Source organism: Pholcus phalangioides, unplaced genomic scaffold (genome assembly GCF_987345545.1).
Source record: "Pholcus phalangioides strain wild (caught in Gottingen) unplaced genomic scaffold, Ppha-v1.0 ptg000020l_1, whole genome shotgun sequence".
NCBI lineage: Eukaryota > Metazoa > Arthropoda > Arachnida > Araneae > Pholcidae > Pholcus > Pholcus phalangioides.
The window spans coordinates 2,268,272-2,287,509 of record NW_028301613.1 but is presented as its reverse complement, the minus strand read 5'-3'; the positions used below and the strand labels follow the sequence as shown (position 1 = coordinate 2,287,509).

Genomic DNA, 19,238 nt, shown 5'->3' with positions numbered 1-19,238 from the left:
CCTTTTTGAAGATATGAAATATTCTATGCTGCTGACGAAATTTTGCTGACAAGGGGAGGGGGTCAAAAATGGCCAAAACTCTGCTACGTAATACTTGGATGCCCCCCCCCCATTACTTTGCTTTTAAAGTGGTATATGTACAAAAATTTGAAAAAAAAAAGTTTCGAATTGAATTTGAAATCTAAAATTGTCTGTGCTCGAGGTTTTGTTGTTCTACCTGGACTGGAAGTATTTCTACAATATTTTTAATATAAACAGCTGAAAGGCATTATATATGCTAATGTTTTGCATATATAATGTTTTTCCCAAAAAAAAAAAAAGTCAGATTTTTTCAAACACCGCGCGCTTGTTCAAGTGTCTTTAAACATTGTGTCTCTCTCAGCACTGAGGAATTACATGCTTTGCCATAATTTTTTTAAATTAAAATTCCGAGAAGGAATTTTGGGGCACAAGATATGGGTAAATTTTGGTTATTTTGCAAAAGGTTCCATGTTGTTGAAGTTGCTATTCGAAAACAAATAACAGCTAAAATTGTAAAAGCTCTCGTTCAATTGTATAAATATATCCACAGAATTTGAGGGAAAAAAATCGAGTTCCTAAAGTGAATAGTAAATTTTTAAATGATTTTTAAAAACGGGGATTTTTCTCATAGGAAAGCATGGGAAGCCATGGTTTGTTTGGGCTTACTTGGTCCCTTTAATAGAGCGATCACTGGCTTCATCTGGTAACCCAGATTCCCCATGCTTTCTCAACGGACGCGCTGGTCGCGTCACCTCCTGTTATTCTTTCCTCCATGCGTCTGCATGCTCCGGTTTGAAGGGAAAGAAAAGAAAACACACAAGAGTGAAGAGAACATCGGCAAAACGCGCGGCGCACGACGCATTTGACTCCTCCAGAAGCAGTCGGCCAATTAAGCCGGGTTTTCCTAGGAATAGGTTTGTTGCGCAGCTTGAACCGAATTAGACTATTGCGCTCTGTAGGAAAACAGTCACGCTGCTTTTCTTACTGGCGAGTGGACGGCGTGTCGCGCCGGCCGAATCATGTTGCGCGTGGCACAGGAAACCTGCTCCTAGGAAAACCCGGCTTTAGGTTAAACGCAAATTGAGTCGCGTGCAGCGTTCGCGGGTGGGTGGGACTAGAACTCCTTAATACAGTATATGAAGGTGTCTTAGGTGGGACCTGAGTTCGATGACGTCAACACGCCCCATGACTACGACCACGCAACGAGGGGATGCGCATATTGGAACGCGTTCCCAGTGCACGAGCGTTTTAGAAAGGAAACAATTTGGGAGGCTCCCGGAGCCTGGATTATTGGTCATTAAAGTTGACATTAATGAAGGCAACATTAATTAAAAAGAAAATACGGGAATGCGCTGAAATATATACATTAAAATCCGTATATAAAAACGTGAACACAAAGAAATAATAAAAAATTAGGATTGATGACAATTCAAAATTAGAGAATAATTAAAAAACTATTGAAAATTCAGATGTTTCTGATGAATTATTCTTTTAAAGGACTAAAGGTACATAAATTAATGAAAACTTTACATTAATTAATCGAAATTGAAAATGGATAAAAATTTTAATGAAAATATATAAAATTTAAGAAAATTCAAAATTTATAGAATGAATCACACAATAAACTTAATTAAAGATTATTATATAATTAACAGAAATTAGATTAATGAATATTCCGAAATTAATGGAATTTTTCCGAAATTAATTTCCGATATTAATCCCATAATGAATGAAAATTTGGAACTTGAAAACAAATGAAATGATTGATCACAATTTAAAATTAATAAATCATTCCAAAACTGCTGGGACTTATTTAATGGAAAAATAGATTAGTGAAACACCAGAATTAGTGAAATTAATAATTAAAGTTCAAATTTAATGAAAAATTATTCCTCTATCGATCGATAAAATATAATTAATGAATATTCGGAATTAAAGCCGAATTCAGAAATTTAATGGAAAATATTTCATAGGGTATTAAAAAAACAAAAGTAGATTTTTTCTCTAAAAATTAATAAAAACTATGGATGCATAAAAATTAATAAAAATTCAGAATTAATGACAATTTTTTAAATTTGGAATCAAAAAATTAATGAAAATCCCGAAATTAATGAATCCCAAAATGAATTCCGAAAAATAACTCCATAATGAATTAAAATTTAGAGCTAATGAAAAGTCAAAACCTTGGAAAGAACAATAATATTTAATAAAAACTCAGAAAGAAAGAAAATAATTAAGGAATTAATTAAAGAAATAATTGATAATATATGTAAATAACGTTGATATTAAACAACATTTTTCATAAGAGAATACGAACTCTATCAAAATGACGGTTTAATTTTTAAAAAACCCCTACCGAATACGAAGAATCGTGCGCGCGGGACACGAAAATCTACGGCTCAACAGCAGCGCCAACGAGTGCGCGCACACGCGCCTAGCGTGATGTCACCTTGTGACTCAATTTGAGCTGTCTTTCTGATTTCCGTTGGCCACAAAACAGAGTGCTGCCCTGCTTCGTGTCGCGAACGCTGCACACGGCTCAATTTGCGCTTTGCCTTACGCCCGACGTAAAGCGCTGTCGTGAGCCGTATTGCGCTCTGTAGGAAAACAGTCATACAGCTTTCATACAGTCATAAACGCCGACGTTACATAATCACGCTACGCGTTTGTGTTTTCCTAGCGTGGCGCATCATATCAGGGTGACTGTATTATAGTATATGGCCTCGGCATCAGCTACTCTGTCGTCTGCCATGCTCCGGTTTGAAGGGAAGGGAAAGAAAACACACAGCATCGGCAAAACGCGCAGCGCACGACGCATTTGACTCCTCCAGAAGCAGTCAACCAATCACGCCCGACGTAAAGCGCCGTCGTGAGCCGTATTACGCTCTGGAGGAAAACAGTCATGCTGCTTTTCTTACTGGTGAGTGGACGGCGTGTCGCACTGGGCGAATCACGTTGCGCGCGGCACATGAAACCTGCTCCTAGGAAAACCCGTCTTTCTTGTTGAGCGTCAGCATGACGTCATCTAAGAACGAATGAGAAACACAGAACGTGCAGTGACATTAATAGTAGGAGGGGCGAAGAAACAATGCACGAATCATCGGAGAGATTAGTGACGTCATTCGTCAGATAGGTCGTAAAACCAGAATGTCAATTCTGGCTCTCAAGGTTTGAGTGACGTCATCAGATTCATCGTATGACATCTCCTAATGCTAAAGCAATGAAAAACTGCTGTGTATTGATGATTTATTTAGTAGAGTAATTATTCTCGAAACATTACTAGTTTTTTTTGTGAGCGCAGAAGCCTCAAATATATCCTCTAGTTCCAGGGGACATTTATTTTAAATTTTTAGAAAGAATATTTGATTTCCGACAGATGTTTTTCCGAGCATGCAATAAGAAATTGCTTTTCTACAGAAACAGAATTGAGAAATGTCGGAATCATGTGAAATGAATTGGCTTTTAAATACACTTTGTGTTCGTGCAACATTATTCAGAAATTTAATGATTCATTCAAATAATGCTTCCTAAATGTATGTAAAAAAAAACACGCACTCATTCAATTGTATTCAAACCAATGTTCGTAATCAATATCATTTTATCGGTGCTAGAACAAACGGGGGGGGGGGAGAAAAAAAAAACAGCCTTTTCCCATTAGTTCTCTCAACCCGTGGCCACATTTTAGTCATGTGAATAATAACCAAATTACTCAAGTGGTGCACGAATGATTATCAAATTACTTTAGCGTGTCAAATTGGCCGTAGAGTCAGGGCCGTCTTAAGAACACCATGGGCCCCCGGGCCAAGTGGTTTTTCTGAGGACCTACCAGGTAAATTACAAAAAATTGCAACCAAATCTCATTTTTGTGAGGCCCCTCTTCTCTCGAGGCCCGGGTAGGCCCATGCGTTAAGACGGCACTGCGTAGAGTGCCTTCTCGGGGCAGCCATTTTATTGGGGAGGGGAGCTCCTTAACCAGAAAAAAAATTACGCAAAAACAAATGTATATTCCTGAGGTCCTCTTTTCGGCTCTGGGCTCCAGCCCTGTACTTTAGTGATCTGTGGCACATTGTCACAGGACACTTGATCAGGACCTGGGTGATTTTTGAGGGACTCCGTATAGAGAATTTAGTGTGAAAAAAAAATATCACGCTTGTCCTGGCCATGATGGCATGACAGTTTGTTAAAACACTTATTTTTTTCACTATGTTATGCAATGTACGGAAATGCGTATCCTCGTATTGGCCTCAATCAATATAGTTGCACTGTATCTCGGTATTAAAAAGACAATTCCAATCCCCCCCCCCCCCCCAGCTCTGGATCCGTGTCCCCTCCGAATCGGGATGAGAGCAATCGCTCCCCAAGAACCAGATAATGTGGGAAAATGAATCTGGGGCAGGAGAAGAACGCCACTTTGTCCTGCATTACAAGCTTTCTTAGTAGCTTGAATTCTAATGCACTTCACACTCAAGTCTTTGATGAAATGAAAAGGTTTCGTTATACAAAGTGGAAAAAACATTGGCATATAATAGTAGTTACAAGACAGTTCAGGGGCCCCCCCCCCAGACAACCGTTATAGTCTTGAACTCGTTATCACATTCAGATTTAATTATCAAATTTATTTTAATTATTTAATTTTAATATAGAGTTTATCGAATTTACACGTACCAATAAGAACACAAATCCAATTTTGAAATGGCTCTGGACTCTGCGAGAAATATCGACAGCATCAGTGAAAATAAATAAAAAAAAATTCACACATGTGTAACAAACAAAGAAAAAAATATGTAAATGCAAAATTTATCGACTGAAAACAGCCCAACATAAAAATCACATTCCTCGCTTTCCAACATAGCACTGTACAAAACAAACCATTAACAATATCGCATATTTATAGCTCAGGTTACAACTTCAATGAAAACAGACAACATTCATAAATGTTTCGATTTTTTTTCTTTTAAGTAAACTGTCACCGCAGCAATCCTATTGCAATAGTGAACACTTGTGTAGCAAATTTTTTATTTTCCAACGAGGAACCATCAGCATTGTAAGACATTCTCGAAATGCAAACTCTTCTCTGAGCATGTCTACAATGCCACTAACAAAATCAAACTGCCCACTAGACACAAATTAAACTGCATGACACGCTTCACTTGTTTTGTGCAGCAGAAATTAGGAAACATGTTTCGTGCAAATCTCCAGAAAGGGTTAGTTTGTCGTCTGAGAAATCTCAACACAAGTAGAATTAAGGAGAATAAATGTCACTTCTCTTACTTTTAAATTGCAAGATGGTGAGAACACTCGTCTCAGCCAAAAAAAAACCCCAAAAAATATTCTCATACATTTTATGCTTATTGATATAACACTGTACGAACAAATAGATTGTTAACAATATCACATACCTAAAACGATATCAAGTACAATTTAAATAGCAATAACAAGCAACACATTTGTATATAAAGTTCCGCACTTTAAATAGTGGTCGCAGCAGCACTCCTATTACAACAGCAGGCATTTGTGAAGAGAATTTTTCAATTCATTCAAAAGGTACTGGCACCATTTTCAGGGCCATAGCGTGCTTTCTCAGGGCCCTGGGGAAGACATTGTTTTGGAGCCCCTTAAAATGGGAAAAATTACGCATACAATATCACAAATAATTGACATGAATGTACATTATTTGCGAGGCCTCCTATTTGGCTTGTGACCCCGGTTGCTCCAGCCTAGTTATGGCCCTGACCATTTTTATCACTACTTGCTTCTGAGGTGATAGATGGCAGCACCTAGAAAAATTCAAAACACAATAGAATGTAGCTAACTTAATTGAATTTTTATACAGCCGACGCGATTCGATTAAAACAAGAAAAGACATTATAAAAACACCCACCACAAGAATGTATGAGGTTGACTCCAATTGAATCGACGAACTCGCCACAAATGCACACCTCGTCATCCCAGTGATGCAGCAACAATTTTTTTAAAGCAAGAACTACCGATTTCAGATTCCAAATCAATTTTTAAGGTAAATCAAATTCCTTAGGAGATCAAAACTATTACCATCAGGTTGCAATGTCACCTTTTCACCTTTCTCAGTTTCAACGGCGAGAAATCCATAATCGTCTATACCAGTAATAGTCACCTCCTCCCTCAAGAAATCCACAGTCACTTTCTGGTTCGAATGCAGCCAATATTTATAAATCAGCGACACAAACTGATCTGGACCGTTTGCCTGGAAATCATCAACCAAAGCCTCTAATTCATTCAGGAAATATGCCATGAACACCTCTCTCGACAGCATGGGCAAATTTACACCCAAAGTAGAGTTATGAAACTGTATTATATCATTTAGACACAGCGTCGGCTTGTTATTAGACACGTTGACACCACATCCTAAGAACACTTTAACCTTGCCACCTTGGATCGAGGAAGTAACCAAGACTCCACCTATTTTACATTTGTTCCCATAATATATATCATTAGGCCATTTCATTCTGATATCAATATCCTCATACCCACTTAGCCTACGCACAGCGAGCACATTCGCTAGTGCTATAATCTGTTGCACAACAGAAAGCCTCTGACCGAGTTTGGACGCCAACTGCAGAGAAAAACACATAGAAAACATCGCACAACCACGTGGACTCAGCCATTGATTCTGACCCCGTCCTTTACTCCTCGTTTGTATTGAAGCGATTATGATGGAACCCTCGCACCGCTGTAGGTTGTCTAGTACATCCATAGTCGTGCTAACGACATCTACGAAAAATACACGGTGGCCGAAACGACATGTTTTCAGGGCTTTGAAAAACTTGTCACTGTCGAAATACTTCTTCACCACATAATCTGGGGCGTCCACTAATATGGGTAATGAACAGCTTGTCGCTTCGGGTAATTTATCCAATTTGTTATAGTTCACAAAAAACAATTCAGGATTCTTATTATTCATAATAGATGCGTCGCCAAGGGATTCATGGCATTTATTTTTGGTGAATGTGAAACAGGGACTAGGCTCTGGTAATTTACTCGCACTGCAGATTAAACCGAAATGTTCAGAAAGAATACCCATCAGGATACTCAACCTGCCATTATTGGTCGAGCTCAACGTCTCGAAGTCACTCCCAGCGTCACTCACGACAGCGACGGGGTCGAGCTCCAAGTGGACTTCGGAAACAAGGACATTACCGGACTTGTAGACGACTGGCGGCCCTCCACCGTCGCTCACCAGAACCTGGCCGGCACCAGCAAGAGTGAAGGACAAGTTTCCCCTCATGACGACGACGTCTTTCCATTCTTTGCAGTCAACGCGGACGAGTCCCCGGGTGTCCTTGACAACATCGCATCCGATTCCTTTAGACGGCAACTCGAGATTCGTACAGAAATTTAAGAGTAAAGAGCCACTTCCTGCTGCGAACGACTGTAATTTTTCGGAGACGTCTTTCAGCAGAGGACGGCCATCTCGGTGGACGGCGGACACGACCAGGGCGGCGCAGTTTTCTTGCCAAGGACTGCTGGTGACCTGGGAATTCGAGAGAAGGTTAATCGTGTAGCAATCCGCGTCCAGGCAGAATTTGAGTCCGCTGACGACGTTCAGGTAATGAGGACACCGGACGTCGTCCTCGCCGGTGTAGACCAGGATGTTCGGAGGTTTCATGACCATGGTGCTGCCATTATCCGCCATTGCTGATAATTTTTTGCTTGAAAAATTTTTAAGCCAGCAGAAAGAGAAGAAACGACTACGAAGATATCGGCAGTAGGACCGCTTATGGCCTCCTTTAAAGTTTACATGCAGCATCCCATTTGTTTAACTTGACTTGACTTGTTTTACGTCCTTTTGTACCAACCTAGGGTTTTAGGACGGGTAGAAAAAAGAAATATACAAGGTTAATGTGCATTTGTTTACTTATATTGTAGCAGAAAATTTTTTATGTTGCCAAAAATAACTTGGAACTCGTGTGGAATTGTGTGATACATGTTTGATGTCTGACCATAAGTCCCGCTTTGAACATCTTGATGCAGACTTACCGTGACTAGATGTCCCGATTTTTCACAAATGGATGCAGTCTCTTGAAAAATTCGTCCGTTAAGACTGTGCTTAGATCAGGGGCGTAGCCAGAAATTTCGTTCGGGGGGGACCAAAGTGACAGAACAATGGATTTGGCCATCTTTTTCCCTTTTTTCGGTCATTTTCTCACATTTCGGGGGGGGGGGGGAACCAGAGCCCCCCCCAAGTCCCTCCCCCTCGCTACGCCCTTGGCTTAGATCATGGGCCCGGGGGGGGAGCGGCTGCTGACAGGGCAGTCCATTTTTGCTTTTCACGCTATAAACTAACTACAGAAAGGTCCCGTGAAAGATCTCAGCGCAGGGACCCCACTCCAGGATGTGGGGGCCATGGCTTAGATCAGTGTTTCCCAAAGTGGGCAATATCGCCCCATTTTACCCTTACACAGCCTCAATCCCAAAATATCTCGTTTTCTTAAAAAAACAAACCCCCCTCCCCTCATTTCGGAGAAATTCCGGTGTCTCTCATTTCAGCAATCACTGGCCCAGCTAGCACTGCACAGAGCTTTGCCTGAATATTAGTCGTCAAACTTTGTCCGACATGTTTCCTCCCCCGTCCTGCAATACCATCTTAGCGCATGGGCTCACCACGGCACGGCACACGGCCCGGAAGGGGGGGGGGGTCTTCACGATAATATCAGATTTTCGAGATTAATCATGAGAATTTGTAGGCAATTACTTCTAGTCAGGCATGGCCTATCTGGGCACCTCACAAAAATGAGATCTAGTTGAAATTTTTAAGAGTAAGCATGTAAATTTGTCTGGTGGGCTTCAGAAACATCACTTGGACAAGGGACCTATGATGTTCTTAAGACGGCCCTGGACTCAGAAATCAATTAGCCCGGGGGAATTAGGATGACTTCTGATAATAAAGAGAGGGAGAAAGAATGGTTTTTTTTTTCCATTCAATGTAATAAACTTATGGGTGGCGAGTTCTCGTGATTTCTACTGGCAGTTATAATGCGGATGAGGATAATTTTAAATGGGGTTAATCAAATCATTTTTAAATAAAATATACAACATTTACTTCGATGAATAAAAATGCAGTTTTTAGTGTAGTTTCGAATTGAGCTGCTGTGCGGTCACAATGACGGACTAGCGTTGTGACAATCCAGGCTCAAGAATTCAACAAAGGTGGTAAGCGGAAGTTGGGTTTTCTGTGGTTTTCAACTTTGAGATGCAAATATGACCCGATCTCCCTGTTAAAAAGTCTTACCACAGAGAGCATCAGGCAAACAACAGCACAAATATTCAATCACAAAATTTCACTTAGTTTGAAAAATATATGGCAGCACTAAAAAAAAATTCAAGCACAGCACTAGATATGCACTTAGAGATACCAGATGTCCTCCAAAAAACAGTCACCTTACATTTGTCATGTTCAAAGCCAGAACTGCCACGGGTGGTGAACTTCGGAGGGCGGCAAATTTCGAGCAGGAAAAAAAATTATAGGCATAGTTACCTAATTTCAAATTCAATTTTTTCAGGAAATCACCTCTCTACACACAAAGTTACTCGATATAATGATAAATCCCTCTAAAATGATAATTTTTTCCAGTTCTAGTTTCAAAACGCCTGTAACTTAATATTAAACAGTTTCTTCTCTCAATGTAACACCACAATCTCTCTACAATATTTTTTCTTTGTTGCAGAGTATAAAAAACAAGATTTCACAGTATATATTTTAATTCATAGTCTTTGAAACCGTGGATGAAAATGATTTGCGCATATAATTATGCACAATTTTTCTTTTAATTTTACATGTCTGTCATGTTTGAGCATTTCTGAGTCGACAAAAAATGACTCGAAAACCTGGTGGTAATGAAATCTAGAACGGATTTTCAAGAGTAAATATGTATTTTTGTGGCGGGATAGTTATTCCAGCCTATGGGTCCGGTCTAGAACATAAATTTGCCTGAAGGTAAATGGTTATGACCAGTGAAAGTCATACTTGTAAAGCCACACCAGTGGCCAGCCCGGCCCAATGCATTCCAAAGTTAGTCATGGGTGAGTAGAGTGGGTGCTCTGCCATCAGCAATGATCATAAAATGTTGGAGGATAGATGGTGTTGAAAGACTGGTTGAATAGAACGACCAGGACGTTCCAGTTTCCACTCGAAGTCAAAGGAGCCTCCTTCAATTTGTTGAAGAACGCTGACAGTCACAACATAAAGAGTGTTCTGGAAGCAAATATTCACCAAGAAACTTTGGACCAGGCTGGGCATGAGATAGTTTTATAAATGCTCATTAAAAGCAAAACATTTACTGCACAACCCAAAATTTTTAAATTACAAGCCACTGTCAGGATGTTGGACGAGAAAGGGCTGTAGAAATAGACCTGGTGACAAATTACTCGCAGTAACAGTATTAGTTTCAATGATCACCAGTAAGATCGTGGCAAAAAATTCAACTTAGATAGCTATAACCTTGAAATGTTGAAAAAACAATCGACACTCGATTTTAGGAATATTAGTTAGTCAATTAGAAAAATTGGAAGTTTGTAAATAAGATAGATGTTTAAAGGAATAATACAGAGGATCTCATAACGTTTCCCAGCTTAGTACAACTTTTCCTGCTTATTTTTATGGTATATCTATTATTACTAGCACTCATTGAGATTTTGCGTTTAAAGCGTTTCCCCCACTTACGTTTTCTCATGATAATTTTTTGTAAAAAATGTTATAAGCAGGATTCACAGTAAATTGCTTGGGACCAGAAAACTAGTTCATAAAATAGAGCGTCTATTGTATTTCCATTGCAAAACATGACATATCTCAAGCAATAATAATACCATTGGTGCTAAAAAAGCCAAAAATTAAAACCACATTTACAAGTTTAACTCTAGTTCTGCATTAAACAACAATGTATGAAAAAAATCCATTAATCAAATAATTAGAATTTTCCATTTTTATTTTTTGCGCTGATATCATCTAACTATCTGTGACATTGAATGCAGATTTTGTTTGAATCCTGGAGATGAACTATATGAAAAGAGAGGATTGTGTGACGATGATGATTGGACATCGGATTCTTCTAAGAATGAAGCTTCATCCTACAAAAACAAAAAGACACTGTGATTAAGACAATGCCATATACTGACCAACAAGTGGTCAGAACAAGAATATGCTCACACGGAAAAAAAGCAACAAACAAATGGATCAATGTGATTCAGAATCTAAATCAGTTAATGTGTCAACAATGATGGAAAATTTACACACATTTTTCATTCGTATATGTTCTCTTCCATACATAAGAGAATGCGTATACTTACGTCGTTATTTTGAGAATCCTCATCAACATTTCCTTCATACGTCCTATATAACGGTTCTATCCACTTTTTTGACCTTTCAAAAGAGAAGCAAATTACATAAGACATGATGAATCATATCACCTGGACAGACATGAACAGATAGATCAGTTGTATCAAACGAGTATGAACAGATTTTAAAACAAGTTCTGTCTTTGGCATCAGAAAAAAAACTCAACAAACGTCTTTTACTGTTAAAGTAATAGTGTACCTTAAACAACTTTTCCACACAATTTTTGTCATTAATAGAGCCCGGAAGTTCAGACAAAAATGCCTTTTTTTGCCTATTTTCAAACTTTTTTTGTAAAAACATTTATTTGAATTTTTCCTGCTATAAATGCCTATTTTAACATTTTTTAAATTTATTCGTGAATTTCAGAGGCCATATTTTGTAAACCCTGATATTTTCAGCATTGAAAACTCCAAATGAATTGCTCTTTTTATATCTCCAACTCAGTATTAGTTATTATCAGAAAGCCCTTCCCTACGCCAATCATATACAGTAAAACCTCCCAACAATGGCCACTAACAGGACCGTGAAAATGTGGCAGCTATTGGGAAAAACAAAATTCTGAAAAAGAAAAAAAACTAACTAAAATTGGCAATCTGTACATATAGCACGTGAAATGACTATCCATTCTGTAACTAATTGCAATTAGTTATATAATTGTTTTAAAACATATGAATATATTTTGATAATACAAATTTGACAAAGTATTACAATAATTGATTAATCAATATACAGAATTATTATGACATCCTAAAATTTAGGCTTGCAGTGCTCAGGTAGAACACAAAAAGCGAGAAAAACTGATATGGACCAAGACAGTGTATAATAAAATATTGAGAAGATTGTCCAGCAACCCCAAATATTTCTTTGTTCACACTGGACCTTCAACTAGATCTTTCCCCAGGGCGTTCAACCCGATAGCCAAAGACACATTCTTGTTAAAAAAAAAGATTGACACATCCCTCTCAAAAAATTAATACCCCGGACTATTCTTATTTGGAAGCACCATTTTTCAAAATTTTTTTAGACTACCATCCCTTAGAGTAAGGAGTGCCGAATAAACAGAGGGTTTCTAGTGATCAGATAACTTGAATATTCTCCTAGTGATTAGTGCTGACAACAGGTCTTCTGTTGTCCCTTATATGATCTCTTCAAGTTTTTTCCCCTCTCCACTGTCTTCAATATACCCATCTAGCATTTGTACCTAGGGGAAGAAAGCATACATAATCTTTCCCCCCATGAAGTTTGGGGAGCGGTTTTGAAGTTTTTAACTCTCTTAAAAATATTTTTTCTTCAATATGCATATTTTTTCCCGACTCCATGTCGAAAGTGGCCATTGTTTGGAAATTGTTGTTCAGAAGTTTCTTGTAATGTTGTGTTCAGTTCCAAAAAATGTGGCTGTTAGAAGAGGTTTTACTGTATTAATAATCCAGCCTCATTTAAATGCAAATAGGTGTAAAAGCCTGAGATATAAAAAACTTGATGTTGCCACGCATTTACTCAGCTTTTGCCGGATGGTGCTAGACATAAATGTCGTTTTAGATGAAAACATCATGTATTATGAGAAAAGCTGAGAAAAATTAAGTTTGTTTCTCGACATGCTACATATACCATGTTTTGCTGACAGATTGAATTACTACTACTTAACCAAGCATGAACCTCATACACATTCCTCTAGGGAATTTCTAACAAATTGCCACATGCCAGAGAGAATGTGTGTTCTGAATGTATGCTTGGCCCTAACGCATTTATGCTGTCGGGCTGCATTTATTTCATGTTCATGTTACCATCTGTCTTCCATTTTCTGAAGTAAAGATGGAAATGCTTGAATTTTTAATGTTTAGTCAGTATCGTGTTGTAGGCCTGCCTACTCTCTGTGGAGAGCTTTTTCAAATGGGAGACCAGCTTACATTTGCACTGATTGGACTGTATTGTATAAGCCTAGCTGACCAATGACTGTCTCAAGAGGTTGTTCATGGCTCACACAGGGTGGGGTATGAGCTGACAGGAGTCTGGCCCCATGAAGTTTAAATCTTTCTTTCAACACAAAAACCTTAGCTTAGACACATATTAGACCATTTTAGACACATTTAGTATTCAAATAAATTGAGCAGAGTCAGATCACTTTTCAGAAATCGTTGTAATATTAGTTTCGGTATAATATCCAGAAAATTAAATTTCCCAGAATGATAAGCTGTCAGCTTCATGTGATATCTGCTGACGATGAAGCCACTGGTGTTTGAGAAATGGTCATCAGAAATGGTGTTGAGAAAGGCATTTAAGCCAAAAATATCTAATTTACGGAATAACGGCTGGCAACACATTTTGAAACTGAGTCTAATCTTAAACAGGTTTTCAATCTATGCCATTTTTTATATAATGATTTTAGTTATTCGGTAGACTGGGTGGGAGGGCACAACCTTTTCAGTCCACAGGCCAGATATTTAGTAATTCTGCCGCTTGTGGGCCAGAAACTTTTGTACTATATAGGATGACCATGACCTTCACTTTGAAAATTTATTTGGCTGTGATTGGCAATTTCACTTGCCTTTGAAAACTTCTTGGCTGTACTTAAACATTCATTTGTCTTTGACAGTGATTGGCAACTTTAGTTGTATTTGACAAATTTTTTTTGGCAATATTCTGTATGGATCCCAATTTCCATACTATTATAAAGGAAATAGGGTTTCACGCTATGCATTTGTACTTTTCTACTCAAAAACATCTTTCGCAGCCCGGAGGTTGCACACTTCTGCAGTAGACTCTCACTAATCTGGCACATATCAGACCAGGATATGCCAGATTACCGGAAGTTAGTTGAAAAAGGCTATTTAAACAATATAAACTTCTGTACACCGATATGCAGTGACATGTTATCCTCTTCTGTACTTGAAGAAAACATGCCTAAAAATGCAGGATTACTAAATGGTTATTACAATTTGGCGTGACCAACATACAGCCAGATTGTCGAAAGTCTACTGTACATCCACATTTATTGCTTCACAAACAAGAATTTAACATACTCCCAGAATTTATATACAAAGCTTAAAATTACGAGATGTATAAGAAAAAAATTACCGTTTCAACTGGTATGGGTCGAATGGGAAGAACATGCCCATAGCAGCTAAATTATCAGAGTTCATGACATTGAAGATCAGACTCCTGTTGTTTCTCTCGATGACGGGATAACAATAAGCTATTTGATAGTTCCTTGCTATGCTGGCAAAATTTTGTATAACGATTGGGTGACAATACTTCAATGGATTAAGTCTGCATGTCACAATCCTCTCGAAATTCAGACCCCTCAAATACTTGAAACCTGTTAACAAAGAGGGGAAAACAAGGATGTATACGTAATAAATTGAAACAGCGTTCTTTCCAAAAGGCATAAATAACAGCAAAAAAAAAAAAGTTACCTGACTTACATCAGTTATTCGTTCCAAGACTAGTGATGCAAAAAAGCAGAGGTATATTTTACCGCTGAAGTATTATCAAAATGAAAGAGACAACCAAGTTTCATCAAAACTGTGCGTGTGAACGATCACAATCTACTTCCACAGTTACCTTTTCTGACTCACTGAGCCCTTTTCAGAGTATAATTTCTATAACGGAGACTTGTTTGACTCTAGGAGCCTTTTTAAATATATAATTTATAAGGCAGAACTCTTTAGGTCTCTTTATTTAATTTATTGATTTATTTTATTTTCCTCAAGTAGCTGTGGAGTCCCAGGGAAGTGCACATGGAGCCCTAAGGCTCCGCTGAGCATCAGTTGAGAACCACTGATTTATCGATGTAACGATAATATGAATGGAATAATCCATTCTATTTAATGACCATAATTTATTGTATTAATTTTCACCAATACCGAATCACTGGCATAAATAACAAAATTGGGATGGCCAAAATTAAGGGTCATATGGTCACTATTGTTTCTTCACTACAACTTTTTGCAGGATACATTCCCTTTTGACGATCATGATGTCAAAAAAGGCTTCAACTTTTCTTCTAAGTAGAACCAATCATAAAGTTGGATCATGAAAGATTTTAGGACGAGAAAATATAAATACGGGGGCAATTTAAATCGAGGAGAAAAAGGGGGGGGGGGAGACATAAGTCGGGGTGTTACTGTAAAGTGGTATTTCAACCAACAATCACTAAATCAACAAAAAAGGAAATACAGTCACATCCTGACTTATGTCAGTATAGTCCTTCAACCACGAAATAAGACTTGACTAAGTCACATTGGACAATTTTATTCTTTTCTTTTAAGTGAAGCCATTGTGCATAGAGAATCGCTCATCAATGATTGAGCTTTCACGTTCTGCTTTTCTTTTTAGAAAAAAAAAAAAGACCCAACTTCTTATGACGTAGCCAAGTCTCATCACGTTATCGGAGAGGAAGCTAGATTTGTTCCAAGGCTGATACGTAAGTCGAAAAAGACATGATTCGAGGTAAAACTTTCCCAGTGGTAATGCCCCCCCCCCCCAGGAGATGGGAGCACTAAATTTGCAAATATTCTTAATTTTGTTCCCATCTACATGCCTTCTTTCTTTTGCGACTCTATCGGGGAAACATATCTAAGAATGCTACTTCAAAAGCCCTCAAGCCTTACTCAAAATGCACCAAACTAAAAAAATTCTGCCGATCCTCGAGACATTCTAATTAGAAAAGTTTCGAAATAATGTGCAGTACTCAGACATGTTATTCATGTTTCAAGGGGTTATGTATAGCTATTAAAATAAAAATTAACTTTTTATACAGTCCCAGTGTGCCCCAAAACCCAATTAGAAAGTTGTTGCCCCATCTCTTCTGATGCCCTCCAGCGAACCTCCTATATGGTAAAAGCTCCCTAGGAATATAAACATAGACGAGCGTCAGGTTTTCAAATCTCTTCTGATGCCAACCAAAAATTCCATGTTTCTAAGTGCAATATTCAACCTCGGCAAACACGGGAAAATTGGGAAAAAACAGCATTAAATATGTGTAAAATGGTTTTTCTCCATTTAGAGCAGTTTTCCCCCGCAACTTTCTTCTGTTTTCTAAATTTGAATATCTCAGTGAATATTGCACTTCGAAACATGGAATTTTTTTGTTGGCTTGATTTTTTATTTTAATTACAACCTTGCAACATGAATGACATATGAGTACTGCATGTTATTTGGAAACTTTTTCTAATTCGAACATACCTCTAGGATCAACAGTTCACTAGTAAAATGCTCCGTTTACTATACACCCTGTATATTTTTAGGTGTTTATTGAATTAAGATAATCTTTTTTTTTCATGACGCAATAAATTTTTAAGAATGCATTAATCCTTCAAATTTAGGTACCACTATAGAGAATCAGTAATAATAACCTGCCTGCACAAACATTTATTTTTTATCCATTTTGTTTAAAAAGTACCCTACAACCTATAACCAATCTTCAAACCCTACACGAATGAACACTAAACAAGACTTGATAGGGAATATATAATAGCAGAAGACACTCACCATTTGGCATATTGATGAGTTCTTTATGCCGAAATGCAAATACATAAAATACTGTTTGGCATACGCAGTGAAAAGTCCCGTGTGCGCCAACATCTGCACTCTTCTTGCTGTCGTGATTATTGATGTAACTGTGAACCCAGCTACACATCAGATCCAAACATGCACATACAGTACTGCAAGAAAAAATTAAAATACAACAAATGAGAATATTTCACACACACTGAGAAATTTGAATTAACCACTCATATGCAAACTATTACAGTCGATGCAACTTATTTGAATCATGGATAACGCTAGCATTTTTTGCAGAAAAACCTAGTTAAAGAGTTTCAGTTGAAATTACAGTGACATCTCACTTATGCACCCATGCAAGGGAACGAGAAAAAAAAATGCATAAGTGAGAGAAGGGCATAAGTGAAATTCAAGAGAAAAGTAATTTTTCATGAGACACAATTACAGTTACACCTCCCAACAAGTGCCACTAACGAAACTGAGAAAATGTGGCCATTATTGGGAGGTTACTGTTATCACAGGGTTCAGTAATACTGAAAAAATTTTTTTTGGTTTCATGTAAAATTACAACAATCATAGTCTACTTTTAAATAAGCTGTTTTGTACGGCATGACATCTTTTTTGCATTAAAGACGCAAGAATTTTGAGTGAAAAATCTTTTGCTTGTGATTGAACACTTTTTTTTATTGTTAATTTCATTCAAACAACCATTGTTGAATACAAGATACCAAATAAAACTTGTAGCAAAAAACGTGAAAATTTCACTATGAAAAATGAGCAGCAAGCACTGTGCTGTAATCGTTGAATCAATGGACATGCATTCTTTAAAAAATCGGGATCACTTCCGATACAATCGGCTATTTTTGTTTTTGTCTAGAGCAGAATTTTCAGTTAATGCTTAGCCGAGCACTCTTCATCAAACAACATGAAAATCGAGCACTAAATGGGCTATGTGCTACGACATAGTCACACACTGTATTTATTTGTCACAGAAAATTGTCTAGCTCCGGAAACCTTGCAACTCAGAGTATTACTGTATTAGAAATGGCTGAATAAAAAAGAAAAAAAAGGAGGATTCTCATCTCAAAGGAAAAAAATTCTGTTTGAGAACAGTCAGATATAATAGAGTAGTGTTTCTAAACCTTTTTCCACCTGAGGCCCTCTCTGGACCACATTTTCTTCCGGCTGTCCCCAGTCTTATCCAACCCCCATATTCTCTCATCAGAGACTTTTCTACTTATTGAATTGAATTCAGTCAACTACATTTAAAATGAAAATTTTTTTTGTAAATGCAGTCGATCTCTGGAGCCCTAGGGCAAGCACAGATCCACTTTTCATCCTATCCAATAGGTAAATTGCTTGGAAAAATAGGCATCTGTAAAATACGGAATGATCCAACAAACCCACGCAATAAATCAATCCTCCTGACCTGATGAGTCCTCACCCTAGACCTATGCCTACCCTGGGCTAGAGTTCAGTGAGCTCCTTCATATGGGGTTCTATGCATGGCAGTCTCACCATCATGGATGCTCAGGTAGAGTGATGTTCTGAGGCCCCATACTTAGCTGGGTAACAGCTTACATATTTGCAATTTGCATACTTCACTCGAAAATCATAGCACCAGATCTCATCGTGTAGGTCCTATGGGAATGAAGCTCCGGGCTATGGACAGGACACCATGGGTTAAAGTTGCCCTGGTACCATAGACAGTTCTGCTAGATTCTGGAAGTAGTCACATTTCTGCCCACCATACTTCACTTGGAAGCTTTATTTCTTCACAGTTCTTTGTGCCCCCCCCCCTTGTCATGGCTCCCCTTCATCTAATTTTCATCCGTGGCCAACTTAGAACATCCCAGGACCGCAAGGAGGCCATATGGCCCTAGGTTGAGAAACGCTGTACTCGTCTTGAAAATCTGAGCCGCAAAAGTTTCCAGAAAATCTGAGGCACTGAAAATTTTTGAATTTCCTTCTTGAGACCCTCCTTTTTTACCTACAACCACCAAACTTCTTTTCCCCCCTGAAATAGTACATAGTACATACAGTATTGTACAGTGATTAAAGTTTGAAAGAAACTAGGCAGCACCCCCCCCCCCCTATAATGGGTAACTGGTGCAATAAAATATTAGACTCCCGTTAATGGACATAGGCTATTTTAACTTTTGAGGGCTGCTAAGAAAGAGGAGGAAGTTCGACCATTTGCTTCGTAATGGTGGACAATGACATTTTCCTCTGATTGCTTACGTAAAATAATTGAAAAAGCACTTGAAAGTTATCAGTGTCTCAGCATCGTTCACCATCAATCGCATCCCCAACTCTTCTCGATCACTCTCTCATCTTTGCACCC

The 19,238-nt window shown here is 38.2% G+C and overlaps 2 protein-coding genes across 2 annotated transcripts in view; both read right to left on the bottom strand.

Moving 5' to 3' along the window:
• Nucleotides 1–4,794: 4,794 nt before the first annotated feature.
• Nucleotides 4,795–7,878, bottom strand: LOC149070749 (biotin--protein ligase-like). Its single transcript, XM_089248649.1, has 2 exons — nucleotides 5,903–7,878; nucleotides 4,795–5,798 (listed from the first exon to the last, which is right to left on the bottom strand). Exon 1 carries the CDS (start codon nucleotides 7,805–7,807, stop codon nucleotides 6,026–6,028), a length of 1,782 nt encoding a protein of 593 aa, XP_089104775.1. The 5' UTR covers nucleotides 7,808–7,878; the 3' UTR covers nucleotides 4,795–5,798; nucleotides 5,903–6,025.
• A 3,083-nt stretch (nucleotides 7,879–10,961) lies between these two features.
• Tif-IA (RNA polymerase I-specific transcription initiation factor RRN3 homolog Tif-IA) overlaps nucleotides 10,962–19,238 on the bottom strand; it is a 31,551-nt gene continuing 23,274 nt past the window's right edge. Inside the window, exons 10-13 of the mRNA XM_089248530.1 lie at nucleotides 16,883–17,055; nucleotides 14,468–14,708; nucleotides 11,344–11,416; nucleotides 10,962–11,124 (exon numbers count right to left, since the gene is read on the bottom strand). Of these exons, the coding sequence (XP_089104656.1) occupies nucleotides 10,999–11,124; nucleotides 11,344–11,416; nucleotides 14,468–14,708; nucleotides 16,883–17,055 (613 nt within the window). The 3' untranslated portion in view covers nucleotides 10,962–10,998. The remainder of the gene's footprint in view (nucleotides 11,125–11,343; nucleotides 11,417–14,467; nucleotides 14,709–16,882; nucleotides 17,056–19,238) is intronic.